We start from the raw sequence: 23,083 nt of genomic DNA, 5'->3' as shown, positions 1-23,083 counted from the left end.
TTCTTTTTTCTTCTTTTTTTTTTCTTTTTTGGAGGGAGGGAAAGAGGGAAGGTCAATAGGGGGCGGGTAGTAATGGGTAGTAGACCAAGAGCGATTGTATGACCTTTCAGAACGGGTATGCTGAACCCTTGCTCCCCCTTGTCACAGTTTAAAAACCAGAGGAGCTAGTTTAGAGAAGAAGTTGTTAGCATTCCATTTTTATTATGACATTTCACAGTCATCTGATTTAATGTCCCTTGACCGGATTGTCCACCGTGAGACGATGGGCTTGAAATGTTATTTAGAGCATTGATAAAAGGTGAGCGGTTCTAAGATGACAGCGAGTCATAAGGCTGGTGGTGTGACATTAATTTTCTCCATAACAGAGATGGAATAAGACGTCATGGTGACAAGCTGTCAATCAGCTCTGGCCCCTCTGAGCATCACGATACCATAGGACGGGGTATTGCCTCTCCCGTAATAGAGCTGAACTCAGATGCTCGCCCTGACAGCTGCTGCAGCCATAGAGAAAATATATTATACAGGCTTTCATTAAAAAAATAAAGAGGACTCCTCTCCAGAGCATTTCAATCTTTTCCCATCTATTGAGGGCTGAAAGGATTCACAGCAAATCATGGATTCCTCTGCTATGGAAATTTCTGGCTTCAGAAGCCCATTCGGGTTTCGAGGCCTTCTAAAATAACCATAAATAACAAGACGGGAATACCTCTTGAAAAATCATTATGTAAACTTCTATTTTTAAGCCGATACATTTATTTTCTTTTTCTTTGAATTCTTATTATAATCTCCATGTCATTGACCTAACCAGTTGAAATTTGCCATAAATTGCTGAGTGTCAGCTGACTTGGAGAAATGAAACCTTCAAACAATAATTACTCTTCCAAATGAGAAACAGAGCAGCAGAGCTGATGCCCCAGAAGACGGTGTGTCTGTAGAATGAGCTTACCGGGGATAAAATGATTCCCAGACTGATAAGATTTGTTTTACTCACAATGAAACTTAGTTTAAATTGGTTCTGGAAAATTAAAGTACTAGAATCTTTTGATAAAAGTATTCCTCATCATTAGGATAGAGAACGTTTCTAGTTTATTACACTGGGTATGCTCTGAGATAAGTCACCTCCCATTCTGTATTGATACTGTAGAAACACAACACGCCTGCAAACCTCAGGATTATAATACTGTCATGTACAGCCCTCACATGAAAGCCTTAACTTACAGGAATTTAAGCGGAAAGAGAAGTGCATTTTCACTAAAGCCTGTCATTTGAGTATTTTAAACAGAGTTTTACTGATAAATGACTGTTTAAAGACAATAACAGATTAAGAGTTAATCCTTGTGCTAAGAACTATTTTTTTTAAGTTAGGCTGAGATTACATATATCTGTATTTCCTCGGTATACTGAAATCACAGTTTCAGTGTAAACAATGTGTCATCATATGGGACTGACAAGGCCCTGTGCAGGAAGCTCTGTCTCCTCAGTGTTCTCTCATTAGTAATACAAGGATGCGAGTGCTGGAGTACCATTAAGTTTAGTATGTAAATGTGTACTATACTCTCTAGCCATGAAACACTTTAAAGATGAGGATAAAGGTGGCTTTGATTTTCTAAGTAGCCACCCAGATCTCACCTTAAGAAAAATATTGTAATGTGTCAATAAACAAATGCTTATCAGTATCCTACAGTTTCATTTTTACTTTCAAGATATTTGTGCCCATTAATTACATTGATGCAGTTGTATAGGTTTTCCTATTCCAAGTCTTTCAAGACCTACATTTATTAAGATATCACAATTAATAATTTATGAAATAAAGTTGCTTTTTAAATCTGATTCTTCTACCCAAATCTCTATAGGTCTATAGATACAAAAATACCAAACACTACTATAAAGTAAGAAAAATTAGTGCCTTTGAATTTTACTTTAGTTTCCAAATTGACTTATTTTAAAAGATCATATATTTTAGCCTAAAAGGTTTATAAAATAAGAAGTCCTTTGAATTAATTATTAGCAAATAGTCTTCAGAGGCATCAGCCCTGTCTTAAACTATTAGTAAATAATCTGTAAATAATTTATCTCTTCTCAAGCATATGTACTTTCCAAATCTCATTAAAAAATAGAAAAAAGTAATTAGTTCTGTTTTGATGCCCCTATACCCAACAACTTTTGTTTGTCTCTAAATTATCATACATACAGATGAAAGATTTCTTGGAATACTTTTATTAGAGATATTGAAAGAAGCAAACAGACATATCTACTTTATACTTTTTATCCTTTATGTAATATTCATACATATCTATTATTTATGGGAAAATAAATGTGGTAATTTTTATTCTTAGATTTGAAATCATTGATGATTCTCTGTGCTAAGCCAAGAATATTTTCCTAGAAGGGACAAATGAAGCTATTATTACATTTGACTTGTGAATACCTTTTTTTCTAGACAAGTCTAACAAGGCAAACTCATCTACATAATTATGCGTGTACATATATTCATGGTGATGGATGTGTAATCTTTATTGAAGAAACATAAATGATCCTTTGACCCCCCTTAAGCAGCATGCTGAGATAAACCATAAAACCTAGTATTTCCTTAGCACACTCTTTGATATTTCTTAAGAGCTTTCTTTTCTCATACCCATGTTGGGGTCTTTTCAGAGCCCATTACGGATATTTCACAACCTAAAAGATGTGGGATTTCTTCAGGTGAAAGTCATCAGAGCAGAAGGCTTGATGGCAGCTGACATGACAGGTAAGAAATTATAAGATTCACCTGTTGTACTTAACAAACAGCATGCAAGGCCTACATCACTGAATAATCCAACTCAGCCTTTCATGTGAGTGGATCATTGAATAATAACTTAAAAATTAAGTCATTAAATTAATTCATTCATTGAAATAACCTATATCTGTAGCTATATATTATATATACTAATATAGATTGATAAAGATAGATATTGATTTAAAAAGATATAGACATGGGCATAGGTATATATTCAGGGTTGAACTCACAAAGATTTTTTTTAGCCTCAGATTTTTGTATTAGATTTTCTTTTTAAGGCAGAGGTAATATATTTAAGGTAATATATTTAAAATAAAAACAAAAGAATTGCCTAATAATTGCCCTTCCAAAAGTTTAATAAATGTAGTGGGAATAATTTTTTCAGATATTCTCAGTATGGCATATTGAAGCAATGCTGAACCACCTTCTGTCACCAATTTCTCCAAAATACAAGCACTTGTAATTCAGATTTCAATGAAATCTGTTGTACAATTCACTGAGAAACTTATATGTACAGTACTCAATAATTAGTATGAAGTCTTTGTATTAGGTTACTGTTTCAGTTTACTAGTTGTACAAATTCTTCAGCATATCCTGGAGATAATTCTGGGACTAAACTAAAAATCTAGATTATTTGAAATATTTCAGTCAGGAAATAGTCTTGTAAAAGATGCCAGAACTCCATCCAAGTTAGTCTTGTCTCTTAAAACTTCCTGATTTTTGGTACTGTTGTTTCTGTCACATATTAACAGATGGAGTAATGGTTATTATCCATTCAAGTATAGAATTAAATAATTGCTTTAAGTTTGCTACTGTGACCATTCATTTATTGTTGAATTTCTTAAGTATTTGGGGGAATGTATGTTAAAGTTATCTACATCTCTAGGCCTGACTTGACCTGTTTGTACAAATTTCACTGTTCTGGAAAATGTCCACTTACTGCTTGTAGAAATATACCTGATATTGTAAATGTTAAGCAAGATGATCCTAAAGAAGTAGCACACATATTGGAAGAAATATACCATCCCATTAGACTCTGGGAAGATAGGAAAGCCAAAGTTAACTGCCTTCAAACTAAAATACAGATATCATAATATTCAATGTATAGATGTGAAAATGGAACTAGGAAAATTGAAGGTGATGGAGAATAGATGGGGAGAAAAAGGAAAAGGGTGACATTGGTCAAGATACACTGTACTCAAAAATTGACATGCTAAATTGAAATTCCTGTGTACACATAATGAAAGATAAATAGTAGACGTCTGCCCCCAAAAGCAATATTTTAAATTTTAGCATTTGCATATTGTCAAATGAGTATATGTGATACAAATAAAACCATTGGATACTTATACTTTTCTTGAAGAAGTAAATATCAACTCATTTGTAGCCAGGAAGATAACAACTGTCAACGTTTTTTCAAATAGCAATACTTGAAAATCCTGCAAAAGAAGGTAATATGCAATCTCTTTGCATAGTGCTGATTTAGCTTCTTGTATTAAGATATTAATGAACATTGAATTTATCCATTTCTTTTTGGTGAATTTTCTTCCCTGTATGGCTATAATCAAATTAATTTGGGAATGATAATTTCTTGTAGAAAAATTCAAGAACCATCTACTTAGAAAGCTTAGCTACCTGCCCATTATTCAAGCTGACTGCAATTGTATAAGTTTGTCTTTTCTTAGAAAAAGCTGTCCTTGGTTTTAACACTTCATGAATATGCAAACTACGTTAACCTAGTTGGCCTGCATGCCACTAAGGAAGTTAAAGTATATGTTCTTTCAAAGCTGAAGAAATAGAGATATTTCTTTCTTAGTGGTTCTATGCAAATTGATGTGAATAAAAATAGTCTTTCCCCTAAGGATTCAATGAGACATAATTTTGATTCGATAAAATGAACATTGATTTGGGTAATGCTAAATAACAGTCTCATTTTTTTCCCTCTAGTTTTAGGGATATAAATCTAATAATTCCTCTCTCTGTGCTGACCTTATAATCTAATGGGCTCTGAATTGAACAAGAACTATTCAGGAGCAAGAGGATAATTCAGACTTGGACCTTGTTCACTCTTAGACCTTTTGTGGTCTTTATGACATTTGTGATGGTGGTAAAAATTGAAGACCATGTATTTAAGTCAGAAATGTCTGAAGATACTACCAATTTTTAAAATATGCTCTACTTCTGAAAAGGATAAATGCTTAGATACATACCAGTGCTGCTAGGTTCATGCTCGTTAATCTGGGACACAAAGAAGCTCTTCATATACTTCATCTCTTGCTCATTGAAAGAGGAACTTAGAAGATAAGATATACATCTCAGTAGATAATAACAGTCAACCTCTACATAATATTAATCAATAGTCTGAAGACAGGGAATTGAATGCACAGTGCTGTCTTCAAATAAGCATCACTTAAGGAGTGTTGTGAATGGAGAGGGAGATTTTAAATCACTGATAATCCTCAGAGCTAAGCCAAGAATATTTTCTGATCCAGTACAAATGGAGTTTATGGTAAGATATTTCATACTTCCAAATGGCTTTTACTAGACAAGTCTAGCAAGGCAACTCATATTTGATCAACTTTGGTCTATTTTAAAATACATTTAATGATGTCAACATGAAGTTACACTTTCATGTGTTAAACAAAAATTTTAAATTTCTAATATTCTACTCTTAACCATCAGCAGAAGAGGGAAAGATTCTGTAAATCTTTTAAGTAGCCATCAATCTTACTGCAGTCACAAAGAATTTTTCCCTTTCAAAATGTAAAATTTTTCTTTTGTTACAACACATTCATTGAGAAACATTGTGATACTGTATTAACTCTGTGTGAATAAAGAGCAATTGAGACTCTCTTTGAATGAGTGAGTATAAAGCACAAATTACTTTTTAATGAAACCCTCAATTCTTTCCCTTTCCACAAAAAGCCTATAGCCTTGTTCAGCTGAACACTACTACAGTAGGTCACTTCAGTTAAGCCCCTAATAAACTGTTGATAGTCGAGGGTAGTTTTTTCTTCGGTCTCAATAGCCCAGTGTTGGACGGTGCACTTCAAATCATTAAGGTTAATACAGATTTAAAAAAGAGATTAACTCTGGTGGTTAAGGCCTCAATTTACAACTCCCACACATACACATGCATTGAGCAAAGCACCAGAGTGGATTGAAATTTCAGTCAAACTGTGGGTAGCTTTTCACAGCCTGAGAAAGTGGCTGGAAAAGTTGGTTGGCTAAATTCTTCGCAAGGGAAAAGTTGGAGTCACTAAGAAATATACTCCGTACAACTTACTTACCTTTCAGTTAACCACTGAAAAGGTTAATGTTTTTCTGCACCAACAAAGCAAAACCTAGAGATTGTCTCCCCCTGTGTTTACTGGGTTAGAGTCTCTCAAACGTTAAATTGCATGTTCCTTAAAACTGGACAGATTGTGAGAAGAGAAAGGCCAATGGGATTTTTTTCTTTTTTCTTTTCTTTTTTTTTTTGGGGGGGGGGTGCTGTGGTGGGAAACGGTTGGTCTTGTAATTTGTCTTTTCTAGCTTCTAATTATTCCTTTTCCTTGAGCAAGGCCTAATTTCTGTTTTCAACAGAACATTTCAAGCCTTCTATATTGAGTGGGGCTTTCTTTGCAGAGTTATTTAGACCTGGCCTATTGGGTCTTTCAAGTTCTAAGAGAAGAAAAAGAAAAGAGTTCTTCTCCTCAGCCCCTCCCCTTCATTTTCCCCTGGGTTGTATTTTTTTTCTCTCTTCTCCCCAGGAAGAGGTCGTAGGCTCCCCAGGGAGCCCAGACACTCAGCCACTCAGTTTCAGAAACAGTGATATGGGAAGACTTCAAAAGAGACCCTACCTTTCCACTGTATTAAAAGATACACTAATATAAAACTGGTTCACCCCAGGTGAATTGATTTCACAAATTAATGCCCCATCCCTTTTCAGGAAACAATAGAGGGAGAGGGAGAGGAAGAGGAAAGGGAAGAGAATTTTACACTTAATAGAACCTGTCATTGAAATTGTCCCATTAAAGGATCATATTATTTTTTTCCTCCAAAACAATGCCATGAAGACTTCCACCTAATCAGCGCTATAGTCTGGAAGTTATTAAGAGAGATGTTTACTACGCCTTTATTTGCATAGGCTTTTCCCATGTTTTCCTTTTGGAAAACTGTCTTCATTGTTGGAAAATATTTAAGTAACAAAACAGTAGAAAAAGACATGCTACAGTTTTGTGGGTTTTTTTTTATCAGCTTCCGTGAGAGTCTTATTATCTTAAGAAATAACAGTTAGCAGCTCAGATTCATTAGCAGAGCTAAATTTAAGCCCCATTTGACAGGCTGCCTAGAAAACATTTTGTTTTGCTGTCTGTGGGCTTTAATTAAGATGTGTTCAATTTCAGTCCTCTTCAGTCTGGCCCCCACCCCCAACTTGCTGTGTCACAGACCGGCGATCAGACACTTTCAGATGGTCCAGCCCATGACTTTGACCTTCTGCGCAGTCCGGCGTTCCCTGGGGAACCGTTCAACTCATGAGGTCTGATTTCACACTTCCAGGATGCCTCAGCTCTCTTAACAATGACAGGGAGACAAAGCCCTTTAGAGCAGGCCGCATGGGGACTTGTTTAAATTGGAAACCAGAGAGGAGTCAAGGAACAAGGTTAGGGGCTAGAGAATAGTGCTTTTAATAAAGAGCTCACAGCTCTGGCTCAGCTCAAAGAGGTCTACCTCTGTACAATTAATTGAGCCATTTATCTGGAGCATCTTAGGCCTCTACTTTCTCACAGAATTGCGTGGTAAATATCAGCTAAGAAGCAAATGAGATATGCATGAAATGAATTTTAACACTTTGATTACTGTGCCTCCAGTCTTCATTAAAAGTAAATTTATTTGTATTTCTGACCTCATTATCAGTAGGCTGTCTGCATTTTTATTGGTTCCTATGATTTCCAGCTTGAGTGTGTCATGAAGGTATATTTTATACAGAGATTGGAATTTATTATTCTTAGTATTTTTTCCAAATATTATGGATCTGTTCAGAGAAGTAAAGTTAAAAAAGAAGCTGTACAGAAAAAGGCAAGTGTGCTCTTGGAAAGATTTATATAAAGTAGGAGAAATATCAAGCTCGTGTGCATAGACAAGGTACTGTTCTTGAGCTGGGCACTGGTTGCCCACACCTGCAATCCTAGCTACTCAGGAGGCTGAGATCTGAGGATCATTGTTTGAAGCCAGACCAGGAGAAAAATGAAAATTCATGAGACTCTTATCTCCAATCAACAACCAAAAACCTGAAAATAGAGTTGTGGCTCAAGTGGTACTGCACTAACCTTGAGCAGAAACCTCCTGGACCAGTGCCCTGAGTTTAAGTCTCAGACTTGCTACACACACACACACACACACACACACACACACACACACACACTATTGACCTTTAAAAAGAAAAAAAAAACTTTTGTGGGTTCTTTCAGCAAAAAAAAAAATCCATAAGATATATGTAATTGTTTCTTCAAGTGGCCCACAAAATACAATTGTCCTTTTGGAAAAAGTGCTAAATACTTTTTTCTAATAAGTGAGAATATTCTTTTCTCCCCTAAAACAAGGCTTTACGTGAAGTCTTTCAACTAATCAGCTCTACAGTCTGGGAAACTACTAGTTGTTAAGAGAAATGTTGACTATTCCTTTTTAGGATTATAGCAATCAGAACTTTTAATACCATCTGTTTGTTTTTTAGCTACGTTTTTTATTGTAAAAATACTGTACAGAGGGGTAACAGTTACATGAGCAAGGTAATGAGTACGTTTTCTATCAAGCATTGTTACTTCTTCCTTTGTTTTTCCCCTACCATCCCTTCCCTCCCACCTCCTCAACTTCACTCCGTCCCTCCCCTCCCCCCATTCCCACCTAAATTGTAAAGTTCGACTTTCAACATAGTGTTTTGTATATCTCATTGTTACAATGGGTCAACCTGTATTCCTATTTAAGCAATTTGGGGTTTTTTTGCACTATCATATTCAACAATATTAATGAATCTGATACATTCTGGCTTACATTTTATGTCTCTTACTTAAAAGCTATGTTAAAAGGAAAGAAATTATACCACTTTAAATTCTACACAGTTCTACTGGATAGACCATATGAAAGATAGTGGGACTCCTTCATATTTGTGGATTATCAAGGGTAAAATAATTTGCCAAATTGAAGAGATATTCTTAATTCTTAATGTTTTGCTTTATTAACATCTTAAACTTGTTACATTGCTTAAAGCAAAAACTCAGTTAACCCAAAATATATTGAAAATATCTAAAATTATATTTAATTTCCATTATATACACTTATATTGTTTCTCTTTAAGCAATTACATTGCAGAATGTGCATAAGCAGTTAGTACACTATAAGAAGACATTTTATCCAATTTATAATGCATTAATAATGACCAACAATCTTATCATAAAATTCCCACTTTCGAATACCATATTAACCATACATATGCACAGACTTACATGTGTGATAAGTATACTGATACGTTGTAAGTCTCTTCATTAAGGATAAGACTAATCAGTAAAGCTCCACAAAGAAAGGAAAGATTATGACTTTTTCTTCCTTTAGGTCATGTCTTACCTAGAAATAAGTTACTTTCTTTTAATAATTACATTTTAACTATTAACATGTTTTGATTAAAGACATGCATAAATGTTCTAAAAATTAACAGTTGATATTAAATATTTGTGAAAAGGGGAATAGAAATTCTTACTTAGAATAGGAGCTGGGGAGGCCCTGAGTCTGAACCCGTGTTTTCAAGGGAATTAGAGAAATCATCTGTGATTCATATGCAGGACACGTGGCTAGAAGATAGAGGCTCTGTAAGGATGGGTGGATGACAAAAGAGATTAATAATTGGGTTTGATATGGTCTAGAGGTGAAGGACTATAAGCTGAGAAAGCAGTGGTCCCACTATCAGTATGAAATAAGGGGAAGAAAAATACTATAAAATAATTAATCAGGTTCTGTGGAACTAAGATTACAAAGTGATCCTATGAGTAAAAACATAGGGAATTGCAGATTTGCCTAGTAGGGGCAACCTTCAGGATTTCACTTGTGGCTTCACAAAATACTTTCAGATGTTTCAATCATTTTAAATATAAATATTATTACATATTTCTATATTGCAATATAGCTTCATAAACAAACAAGACAGTTCTTAAAATAAAAGGTCAGACAAATGCTGCAAATATCTAAATTTAAATGTTTTTAGTGAGAGAAGCTTTCTACAGTAATATTTGGGTTATTTAGTATCATTAGAATCATCATAATCCCAAAGAATGATTAAAAGATTGAAGTCAATGTGGATCCAGAATAGACAAACACAGGGTTCTGTCTTGGTCCAAATTGTTTATTTACTAATGACTTTGAGAAGATAATTGCTTCCTTTTCAAACTTGCCAAGAAGGCTAGCTAATTCATTTTTAACGAGACTAATATATGGACACAATATTACACATTCTTTTATATATCTGTGCATATATGTATGGATACAAATATAAATTTAATCTGTTAGGGAATATATGTGTGTACAGACTGAAATAATTGGCTTCATTCAACACAGTGAACATAAAAAAGTTTAAATCTTAACTCTTACCTGGGCTAAAAATAGGAATATAGATAAGGAAAGAGGCATTGTACCTATATATTGGCATACTGAATTGAAACTCCTTTGTACAGTTCTTTAAAGATAATTTCTGAGCTTTAAAAATTTGCCAAAAAGGTAAAAATGCAAATGTCTTATGTTAATCATAGGAAAGATTTTAAGCTGAGTTTAAGCTTTATGGAAGTGAGTTATACAAGTACTAATTCTGTTCCATTTTTTAAAAAAGTGGAATGTCGCTAATACTTCATTGTGGACCGACTGTCAGACATAGTGCTGGAGTCGGAATCTAGCACTGGGAGCTAATTCTGAAGACAGATACAAAGAAAGCAACAAAAACATATTTTCTACTGGGATATCTGAGGTTTTGAAATCATGGCCATTGAGAATAACTTGAAGATAATTGAAGATAATTATAATAAGAGAAATATTGCGTGAAACATTTACCAAGCCCCTACCACATGTCAAAACTGTGATTTCTTTTTTCTTTTTCTTTTTTTTTAATTTTATTTTATTGTAAAGATGCTGTACAGAGGGGTTACAGTTACACGAGTAAGGCAATGAGTCCATTTCTTGTCAAGCAATGTTACTCCCTCCTTTTGTTTTTTTTCCCTCTATGGTTTATCCTCTGTTGTCTCTGTATTTGATTTTGGTACCCTGGATATTGTATAGACATTTATTGGAATGAGGGAAGGGAAGAGAAACAAGAAAATGGTGAGACAAAGGACAAAATGTGAACCAATGCAACAGCGATACTCACAAGACACCATGTTGGAAATGAACTGCACAACTTTCCAAAAGGGGAGGATTAAGGAGAGGGAAAGTGGGAGAAAAATGACAGAGGAGGTAACAAGTTCAACAGGAAATGTACTCACTACCTTACTTATGTGACTGGAACCCCTCTATATATCCCTTTGACAATAAAACTATTTTTTTAAAAAAGAACCTATTCTGAGCTTGGCTCAAGGACTATCACAATCATATAACAACTGGATGAGATACTATTATTATCTCCACTTTATAACTTACAATCTTTCTAAGGCTTAGAAAGATTGACTATTTTCTATTTTATCCAGTCAAGATAATATAAACACACACACACACACACACACACACACCAATTCACAAATGGCAGACTAGGCATACAGATTCAGATCTTATTCTGTAGCCACTGACTTACTTATACTGCAGAAAAGAAGTTATAATGGGACATGGTTTATTTTGCCAGTTATGTAAAGCTCTGCCATGTGTACAGTATCTATAGAAACTGGCAAGGGAAGTAATGGATAAGGTTCAGTCCAGAAAGCCAACTTCCTTCTAGAAAAGTTAATCAAAAAGGGACTTATTATAGAATATTAAGTGGATCACAGAATCTTTAGGGATAGGAAGAATCTAAGAAGTCTAAGAGTCTAAAAATACGGACTCTAACCTCAGTCTCCAGCAGTTAATTTTATTTTCATTTTTTTATTTTGTATATTTTTATTGAAAGATACTGTACAGAGGGGTTACAATTACATGAGTAAGGTAACGAGTACATTTCCTATCGAGCAGTTTTACCTCCTTTGTTTTTCCCCTACCTCCTTCCCTTCCCTACCTCCCCAACTCTTCCCTCTCCTCCAGTTAATTTTAAGGCCACATGGTAGAATAAATAGTTGCTCCTTCCTCAATAGCAATTTGTGAAGACTGTGATGACAACATATACAAGTTGCACTTATACAAGTCTGCATCAGCAAGATGAACATGTTCTCAGTCACTAATTTCTAATACCAAATCTTAGCAAAGTATACCTAATTCATACAACCCAATCCACATGTGTATCCCTAGCTGCAAGGGAGTCTGGAAGTGTGTCAGGATGTCTAACCGCTAAGGTTTGGAAAGATATTTTAGAAGGTAGTTAGAATCATATCCAGCACAGAAGGGAAGGAAGGAACACCAATCACATACTACAGGATGGATGGTGCACCTTTATTTTATACCTATCATCTCAGTTAAATTACTCCAGAAAGCAAATAAAAAATAAAAACAATGAATAGTTTTATGTTCATTATAAAAACTTTTTTCAAAAACTGTAACTGCCAAAAATAAATCCAAATATCTCTGTGAAGGAGGATCAGAGCCTCACTACTACCTCATTGCATAGGGGAAGGTAAGCTCTAGATGAAGTTTTAAATTTGGTCTTAAAACTTATTTCCAAGCCTTCAGACTCTGAGATACTGTAGTAGATGCCAAGGTGGATAATACACTCCTGGATGAAATATTTTGTAGACAAGAAATAAAAGAGAGATGTCATTTTAAAGGCAAAGACTTGATTACAGCTTTCCATTATGTTTCTTTGATTATATGCTTATGTTTAATCACCTACTACAGTATTTAAGTTTTAAGTCTAAAAGGTTTAATTTGATCAGAAGAGATCTCTCTAGGTAATTTACTTATACAAAAGTTAATCTGAAATCTCATGTTTTTCTGCAGGAAAATATAACTAAATACTATATATAGGTCTTTAAATACCCAGAAAGTTTTGTAAAAACAAAGGTACTTAAATATTTCTACTCATTTTAGGCCAAATACATCTATGTTTCTAATCTTGGTGACAAGTTACTTACAAATATTTTTTTATGTTAAAATGAATTGACAATGAAGATTTTCTATGTCTTTAACTATAAGTTCTTAGGAGCTCAGACATTATTTTTCTCATGGCCTCTCCTCATTTTATGTACCCACAGTTTTCCTCTTCTTTCTTTTCTAATTTCTTATCTGTCTAATTTCTTCTCCTGTCCTTTGCCATAAATTTAGACAAGATGCTTCAGTTCTGTTACTCAAGAATACATCTAGTTACATGCAATCCCATCAATATTATTTTGCACTTAGTTCTAGACTCCAAGAGAAAAAAAACTTGCCAGCACCTGAAACTCAAGCCTGCAATCCTAATTACTCAGGAGGCTGATATCTGAGGATCTGAGAATCAGAGATCTGAGGATCTAAGCCAGCCAGGGCACGAAAGTCTATGAGACTCTTCTCTCCCATTAACCACCAGAAAACTAGTAGTAGTTCTGTAGCTCAAAGTGGTAAAGCACTAGCCTTAAGCAAGAAAGCTCAGGGATATTACCCAGGTCCAGGGTTCAACAAAAAAGAAAAAGAAAGAAACATCAGCCCTTAAACTCATAGAACTCTATTTCTTTTGCTCCTATTTATTGTTCTAAAAGTTTAGGGTCAACTTCTCTGGATATCCCAAGATACTTTCAGTAGACTGTGAAGATAAACTATGCCATTTATATGTTTACTTTCATTCTTTCCTAAAGGCTATATGTTTTATCATTTGGGTAAAAATACTGTTGATTAATATTGTTAGTATTAGTGAATTAATAACATTGTGTGTATGAGTGTGTGTGTGTGTGTGTGTGTATGTGTGTGTGTGTGTATGAGTGGGGGCAGGGGATATGCCTTTTTGGTGGCTAATTGGAAGTAATAGTCTCCCAGAATTTCATACCTGGACTGGCTCAAACTACTATCCTCAGATCTCAGCTTTCTGAAGAGCTCAGATTACATTTGTGAGCCACCCACAACAAAAATGTTTAATGTGCCCTTAACAAATTCTAAAGTGTTCATTTTAACAGATACATCCCACATGAACAAAGCTCTTTTGAAATCTTCAAATGTTTTTGAGTTTCTTCAACCAAAGCATATTAAGAACTGTTGCTTTAGGGCACTGATTCTCACCTGAGTTGAGACTGTATTGCCCCTTGAATGTTTCAGACAATTTTTAGGGCATTATAATTGCCACAATGATTGGGAAACACTATTGGTGCTGAAAGTATAATATGCTATACAAAGTATTAGATAGTATTATATAATGAAAACTAAATATAGACATTGATTAGTTAAAATCTATTTCATAATTATGTTTCATCTTGAAATGTGTATTATTTATTCAAGATTTAGGGATGCCTGCCATTTTGCAATGGTATCCTAGGTAGTTTATGATCTGGTTCCCATTACTTTTCTGATTAAAAAAAAATCTCCCTGTTGCTTACTGTGTCCCAAGCTCACCAGCCTTTTGGTCTAGCAGTTTGTGCAAGCAGTTTGGGCTTTCTGGATCACTCTTCCTCAGATATACTCTTCCTCTCTTCATTACTTCCTTTGATTCTTTTTCTAGATCTCATTTTCACAATGAGGCATTCTCCAGCTATCTTAATCTATAAACTATGATGTTCCCCTATATCCTTCAAATTCTTTATCCTATTCTATTTTTTGGTTTGGTTTTCTATTAACATTATTCCTCTCTCAAAATTTATTCTCCTCTCTCCTCCCCTCTACAAGTAAATCCCCATCCATAGAGACTTTTCTATGTCCTGCTCATATAGCCCTTTAAATATTTGCTTAATAAATGAATATATGATTTTATTGCAAAGGAACATTTAATTTAGTTATCCATCATAATAGAATTCAGGTATTACACCAGATTTTAAAATCATGTATATGTCAGTTTTACTTTCTTTTGAGGTAGTAAAGAGGTCATTACAGAATTTTTAATATGAAAGAAAGAAAAAGTATGTTAACTCTACTGGATTGAGCCATGAAACTAGAGTATTAACTGTACTCCACATTGGAACATTCCTCATGACTTAGGAAAGAGAAGCCCAATTTTTATTACTCCACCCCAGAATCAAATCTAACAGGGACCTAGTGAAGACTGTTAGTTAATGTAATTCTACCGGTCAGATGTTTAAAATATGCTTAGATAACTTGATAAGAAAGCCTTAGATCAAACCCCATCACCAGTGCTAAGGGAAATATTGGACAACCTTTTCCACCTGCATTGCTTTTTCCCAGTGTGCCCCATGGAATTCCCTCAGCTTTAACAACACTCCCTGTCATAACTGAAAGTGGCAGTTTGCAGAAATGACAGGTGGCAACTCTGATTATATTTTTAATATTAAATATTAAAATATAGCCATTTCAAACTGTGTCAAATGAGGAAATTAAGATAAACCATGAAAACAGGTAGTAAGCAAGCAAAGGATGGACGGAGCAGATTTTTCCACAGATCTTTATCAATATGTCAATGTCAATGTCATGACCGGAAATAGCAAGGACTATGAGTGCGAATTAGCTAGTCAGCACACCCCCAGTGAATCTTTAGTTCTGTTTTGAAGATTGTCAGAGAAGATGCCCACTGGTGTCAGTCCTGATGTTTGTTCTTTTGTTGTAGGAATGACTTTTTACCGAAAGAAGAATTGGAGTGATAGAGCATATGCTTTAAAATTTGTTACAGATGTAGTTTCATGATGTAGGATAAAAGATTCCCTATTATTGATTCCCTTGAGAGATTTACTTCTTATTTTTTTTAAACCCATAGAAGAAGAAATAGCCTTTAATATTTAACTAGATTATGGATGGATGCTTCCATTTTAATGTAATAATTTTAAGGATCTATTTTATAGTGATTATATTAAAGCCCTCTTTTCTTTGTGGTTCTTCACTTTTCAAAATGCTGGCGGTAGAGATGTACAATCATCACATATCATGAGGGTCACCTCCACGGAGAAATATTCTCTATTTCCTTTTCTCATTCCTGTTTTAGAATTAGAGAATGATGTGCTTCCGTCTCATTTCTCCCTTTACACTCTGCACTTACCTTTAATACAAGATTTAAAGTCCTGTATTATAATTGTGTATTTACACGTCTATCATGCCTACTAAATTGTACATTCCTTGAGAGCTCAACTATGTCTTAATCATACTTATAATTCTGGGGTGAGCAGAGCAGCACTCAATAAGTAATGAATGCTTCAAAAGGCATTGCTATTTCCCTCTAGAAAATTGCCAACATGCAAAATTTCCATGTTCTCAAAGATGGCTAAAATTCTCATCTAGCTCTCTTTGCCATTAAAGTAATCAACTCCATAGCTACTACCCTCACCCTGAAGCATTGCTGCAATTTCTGTCTTCCAGCCAAACCAAATTCTCTAGTTTCTTGCATTGCTATGGACAGGGAAGGGCACTTTCTAGCCAAAGTGATGAGAGTTAAGGGGAAAAAAGCTGTTGGTACCTGTAAGTTTGCTTTAGTCTTAAAGGTGAGTGAAAGGAAGATAAAAGATTGTGTTCTCTGCTGGTCGGTGAAGATACACTCCTCTAAACCTAGCTTACTCAGTGGGCTGAGTTCTGAGGATTTTTGTTCAAACCCAGCCTGAGCAGGAAAGTTCATGAGACTCTTACCTCACATTAACCACCAAAGCTCTGGAAGTGGAGCTGTGACTTGAGTAGTAGAAGGGTAACCTTGAGTGGAAAAAGCTAAGGGAGAGTACCCTGGCCCTGCGTTAAGTCCCAGTAAAGCAAGCACCAAAAAAGAAAAAGAAAAAAAAAGATGTGTAATTTATATTCTCATACATTTAAATTCTTAAAGTAGACAAAAATTACCAGACATAAAATGTACTTCAACCTTGGAAGCTTCCTTCAATTATTGTACTTTGGTCATATGATGGCACTTAATAAAAACATGACAGGGGACCACTGTGTATCACTCCCTGGAGATTGGCAGAGTATAATACATCAAGACCCCATCCTAGATTTAACCCAGTTCAGGTACTCTCAGCAGCATATCACAATCTAAGTAGGATGATAAAAAAAATGAAAGGAAGGAATAATTAAGAGATAATTAATGGCTAGTCCATTACTAGTATTTCTCTGATTGTTTTGATCTCTCTAAGTGGCAGATAATCAAGCACACAAAATTTACAAACTGAAAAGCCAGTCATTTAAGTCATTAGTTGGCAAGCTGAATAAGCACATTAACTATGTGTAGCCACTTCTCAAAACAAAACTGCAGTATATGTTTGCAAGTGCTAAGTTCAAAGAATTTGGTATTATACATTTTTATTATTTTAGTTGGAAATCACTATTAATTCTTAATTGCCCTCATTTGTACAGTGGTTGATGTGATGGATACTTTCTAAATTAGTGAAAAATAACATACTATTTAAAGACCTGGTATCTATTGCTTCTACTGTCAGGAAATAACATTTTAAGATGAATAAAAATTAAACATAAAATTATTCTCTTCTTTCCTAAATGTTCCTCTTTTTCAGATTTTTTTAATATGTCCATTCTATTTTTTCTCCTAGGGAGAGGGAGAATAAAAGGGACTAAGATAACTAAGTCCAATAATTATTTTCCTTTCTGAAAGAATGACAGCGGGCTTATGCTATTGTTCAATGTTGACATCTGTAAATCCTGATAGTTCTACCTTCAAGATACATTCGGAATCCAAATGTAGTAGCTCTAATCCTTCTCCTGACCTCTTCCATTGCCCCTTCTCTCTATCTCATTCTCCAAATAGCCATCAGATCTTATTGCCCCTCAACTCAAATACCCCCCCAAAAGCTTTATCTCTCATCTAAAAGTGAAAGGCAAGGACTTCCACTGCCACTTTCCTTATAGCTCCTTGTCACTCACCACACTCCCACCCTCAATCCACCTCTTCACTTACACTGCCTTCCTGAGTATTTGTGGAAATACCAGGCACAGCCGCTTCTCTGGCCTTTGCAGCATCTGTTCCTCTGCAGAGCCCAAGGTTCATCATTTCACTGACTACATATCTTTGGCTACAGTTACTTTCTCAGCAAGACCACTTCTGTAGCCCTTTGGAAAACTGTATATAGATATTCCACTTCCTCCTTCCCTTTGTTATATTTATTTTTCCTGAAACATTATGAAATGTACTCATTATCATTTCCCTCCCTGTAAACTTCATGAGATCAGGGATTAAAAATATACTCTAAATAATGCTATCTCTCCAAAACGTAGATCACATAGAAGCATGCATATAAGCGTACTTCAAAATAAGTTCTTTCTGCCTTTTTATTCTGGTACAGAATTCTGTGGACGAAAATAAAGTTATGGGTGTGCTCAACAAAGCAAGTAACAATTTCTTTATTGATGGGCTAGAGACTTGAACACAGCACTTGACTCATGCTAGTGTGCTCTACCACTGAGATATAGCCCCAGTTCTACAATATGTTTTCTCAAACCAATTTTTTTTTAACAATCTCCCATAGTATGTGTGAGTTAGAAGTGTGGGAGGTAAAGATAAGTAAAGGCAAGAAGAATGAATAAAGTTTGGAAGGGGAAAGATAACACAGATCCTGAACCAGCCTTGAAATGTTCAGTTCTCTATCTTTATTGAAAAAGATTCCCCAAGACCCAAAATTGTAAAGGAAGTCACACTGTTAAATCATACAATTATGCAGGGATTTATGATTACACTGAGCCAGCACATACATATTAAATTTGTTTTAATATAAAATTACTAAATTAAAGGTGAGTTAAAGTTTGCACAGCTTATGTTAAGAATTACAATATGGAAAGTAAACACACTACTATGTAGGAATTTGTAGCTTAGCTGTCACTGATAGCTAATAAATTCGTTCCCATTAAAATTTAATTGAAAATCTACAATGATATTTAAGCTTTCACACAAGTGTAAACTACTGTGACTACAAATCACAATGCATTTAAAACAATTATTCTTTATCATTAAAGTTAATAATATGCACATTAACCTCTTATGTAGTGTAAATCAATATTGTAGTTTGAAAGATATGACCTCTGGACAGCTTTGTCTAAATATTGATTTCATTGTCATTTGTATAAGGTATCAAACAAATTACATGCTGCACTAATATCATTAATGCTGCCCCCAAAGAGCCTATGACTTTATAGGTTCTTTTTAATACAGGATATGACATTACAGAAACATTGAGAACATCGCAAAGGATTATTGTTCAGTAGATGAGATTTGACTATGGCAGAGCAGAGGTGCTGTAAACAGATAACTTCCAAACCCAGTGGACAGAACAGGGTGGGGGAGGGGGGAAGGGAAGCTCTTTACCATGCAGTGTTTGTTGATGTGAAGTTTGAAATGACAGAATTATTTTTTTCTATCTCAGAGGGTCTAATTTACTTTGTTGTGATTACATACATATCTCAGAATAAAGTGGCTCAGCCTTAGATTTAAACTGTTATAATTCTGAAATAGACTAGAATTCTCAAATTTAATTTGCTTAGCAATTCCTGTAACACATTACTAGCAAATCAGATGCGCTGAAAAATATATGTGCATAAGATTAAAGCAGGTGAACATTTCATATGGCCATTATAGACCTAAACAAACTGATTTAGGGCTGGATCTATGCCATTTTCTCTTTGAAAATTGTTAGTTACAGTATTACTTTTGTTTTAAAAAATTGCGAATTGAAATTCTGGCTATATTGCTTTCTCACTTTTTGCGGGTTCTAAATTCCTTTAAATCATAATAATTGCTAACCTCATCTAGTTGTATCTAACTTTGTTTTAATAAGATTTTAATATTTTTTAATGTTACACTTCATTTATTATAAATTTTTGTGGGAAAGATTTCTGATGTTGATTAGTACCATGAAATGGTAGGGTTCTATTTATATTAACAGTGTTCCCCAAAATCACTTGTAGGTAAAAGTGACCCGTTTTGTGTAGTAGAATTGAACAACGATAGACTGTTAACACACACTGTCTACAAAAATCTCAATCCTGAATGGAACAAAGTCTTCACATTGTAAGTAGTTACTACCTTGATTTTGGGGCTCATTTCAGAATTGGTGTGAAATGACTTCTTTAAAAAAGATCTATGCGTTTATTCTTCACTAATCCTCACAACTCAACACAATTTTCCCTGCTTTTACTTATAACCTTGTTTTATCACAAGGCTCAACCTTCCAAAGAGTGAAACCTTGGGAAGAGGGCGTACCATTTTTCTTTGTTTTTCACAGCCATTTTCTTTTTAGCTGCTTTTTCTATGATTTGGCTAAGGGTTTTGCTCCCATCAACAAATTCTCCATACTGCCTCTTCCTTTTATACTTTCTATTGAAATTCTTCCCAATTGCATTGCCACCAAGGAGGACAAAGCTCTATTTGTTCTATTGCTGAAATCAGCAAACAATCCTGTCTCGACTCCAGCAGATGCTTTAGTTTTGGTTTGTTTCATTTTAGCACAAGAAGAATATTAAGTATTTTTCTAGATAGCAAAAGAACCTTTGAGTTAATTTTTCTTTGTTTTAAAAAGTTGGTAGATCTTTCAATCATGCCACTTTAAAAGCTGCTGATGTTACATCTTAGTACCTCCTAAGTCCACTTTTTGAAAACTGAGCTTTAGAATTGAACTCTGAACAAAGGAGAACTCTCCAAACAGAAGTACTTAAAAGTTTTCTAACACAGTTTTATTTTTGTACATGGAAAACTGCTAAATTCCTCATTAATTCCTTATAATGTCTCTGCCTAAGAACCAGTATCTAATCAGCTTTAATTATCTGACCAATTTATTTTTGAGGAATTCCACATTTTTATAAGAGATGAAAGCCTGGGTAGGCGACTTGCACTCCTAAGAAGGGTGAAGAGAATGTTTTTCTTTGGAATGCATAATTGAATGAATAGGTTTGATTATTATAAAAGCCATTAATTGATTGTGCCCTGATAAAGCCTCTTCTCACACGTGGTCGTGGGTTTTCAGTGATGAATATATTCTTTTGTTTTGTTTTCGCTTATTCATGTTTTCTTGGTAAACAATTTGATCAAAGAATACATGCTGTCAATAATTTGCATTTACTTTTCCAGAAACAAAAATATGAAGCACACACACACACAGTTGTTTGTACTCATATATTGTCTTTGGAACATAATGGAACATTACTTGATTTCTCAATTCCAGGGTGGTACAAAGGCTATAAATGTTACATTTTTCTCTATTCTGTTTTTTTCTGTTTGTTCATTTTTACTATATACCTAACAATAACTAAGTTGGCATTTTGGTGAAAGCTATAAACAAAAAGAAAATGGTCTTTATTATTGAAAATAATAATTCCCCCCCAAAAAATATACTGTGATTCTTTCTGATATCAAACTTGATGGTGAGTCATATGAAGATTATGGGAAGATGATGCTTTATTGTTATAATGAGAAGTTATCATCTAAAATTACCAGTATTACTTACTTTTTACCTGCTTATTCTTTGTTCATCCAAAGGGGAAGTTATATTTCATTAAAAAATTCTAACTTGAAATTATAATGGGCTTGAAAGTTTTAGGTAATAGAACCATCAGTGTAGTCAAGTAGAGAGCATTCTGGGAAATTGTGTCCCATACTAAGCTCTATAGGTGTATATGCAATCGACACATAAAAATAGAAAATCAGCAGGAGGTATCTAAATTGTCAAAAACATTCTCGGTGCTGTTTGCTACTGATGAAATCTCTTTCTTCCCCCCTTACACGTGGATTATACAGCAACATAAAAGATATCCATTCAGTTCTTGAAGTGACAGTTTATGATGAAGATCGGGATCGAAGTGCTGACTTTCTGGGCAAAGTTGCCATACCATTGCTGTCTGTAAGTTTTATTCACCTGACATACTCTTCTGTGTTGCTTTTGCTCAAGTTAAAGAAAAAAAAAAACCTTCAGCTCTATGTCTGTCATTTCTCACCCAAGGTCTGTAATAAGAACACTAAAATTTTTAACATACTCAATTCACGGCCATGTTGAATCCCATGATAGTTAATTTTTCCTGACAGACTTGATCCTGGTAATGAACAGGTACTTGTCAGAATTGCCACAGTTGTTTTGGGTTCTCTGTCAGTTTCAGCAGCTGGGGGTCAAAGGTCACCGAGGGAGTGTATTCAGTGGAGACCGCGAGACAGACGGCTGTCATGTCCTTTTCCCGCAGATTCAAAATGGTGAACAGAAAGCCTACGTCTTGAAAAACAAGCAGCTGACAGGGCCAACAAAGGGGGTCATCTATCTTGAAATAGATGTGATTTTTAATGCTGTAAGTCTTAACTTTGGCTTTTTTGTACTGCTAAAGAGTTCAGTTTCATGAAAGCTTTTGTTCCTGATTTGTAGAGAATTTCTGTCATTCCTCATTTTCTCTAAACCTTGATGTCTCCTGGAGAATGCGCTTCTGCCACTGCCTGGCACACCCACACTCTCTGTGATAGTTGGCGACTGCTCTGTGCTGTGCGCGGCCGCTGCCTGCCTGCCTGCCTGCCTGCCTGCCTGAGAAAGGGAAGAAAGCCCATGCATGTGCAACTGTATACATTTATATTTTATGAGCACAGCCACCAGGACTTTGAAACTTTCTAAATGATTGCAAATCGAACTGCGTGAAAAAAAAACTGGTAAACATTTGTAATCTATGAATCCATAACAGACACATATGTTGATATGTAGGTGAAAGCCAGCTTACGAACATTAATACCCAAAGAACAGAAGTACATTGAAGAGGAAAACAGACTCTCTAAACAGGTAAAAAAAAAAAAAAAAAAAAAAAAGGCAAGGAAAGATTCCTCCCTCTGGGAAGACCTGATTGTATCTGTAAAACATCTTAGTAAATTCAAATAAATTTTGGAGGTCTGGAGGGGAGGGGAAGATGATGGGAAATTGTGGATCACCTACTAATTGAAAATGGCTCTTTTCTTTCCTTTACTCTTCTCCTTTCTGGAAAATCTCAAACAAGGACAATACCAAAGTAATAAATTGGATGGGGGTGGTCAGAAAGGAAAGGGGATACTGTAGGTGCTGTATCTAATGGATATGTACTCATGCATTAGCAAAAGAGTGATCTTTTTGAACATAAAATACAATTTGATTGTCATGG

At 34.9% G+C, this 23,083-nt stretch overlaps 1 protein-coding gene across 1 annotated transcript in view; it reads left to right on the top strand.

Moving 5' to 3' along the window:
• Mctp1 (multiple C2 domains, transmembrane 1) overlaps positions 1–23,083 on the top strand; it is a 541,169-nt gene that overhangs the window by 361,034 nt on the left and 157,052 nt on the right. Inside the window, exons 12-16 of the mRNA XM_013022079.1 lie at positions 2,656–2,749; positions 19,892–19,994; positions 21,717–21,819; positions 22,154–22,255; positions 22,657–22,731. Of these exons, the coding sequence (XP_012877533.1) occupies positions 2,656–2,749; positions 19,892–19,994; positions 21,717–21,819; positions 22,154–22,255; positions 22,657–22,731 (477 nt within the window). The remainder of the gene's footprint in view (positions 1–2,655; positions 2,750–19,891; positions 19,995–21,716; positions 21,820–22,153; positions 22,256–22,656; positions 22,732–23,083) is intronic.

This window comes from Dipodomys ordii, unplaced genomic scaffold (assembly GCF_000151885.1).
Source record: "Dipodomys ordii isolate 6190 unplaced genomic scaffold, Dord_2.0 Scaffold59, whole genome shotgun sequence".
NCBI lineage: Eukaryota > Metazoa > Chordata > Mammalia > Rodentia > Heteromyidae > Dipodomys > Dipodomys ordii.
This window is presented reverse-complemented; position numbering and strand designations above follow the sequence as displayed.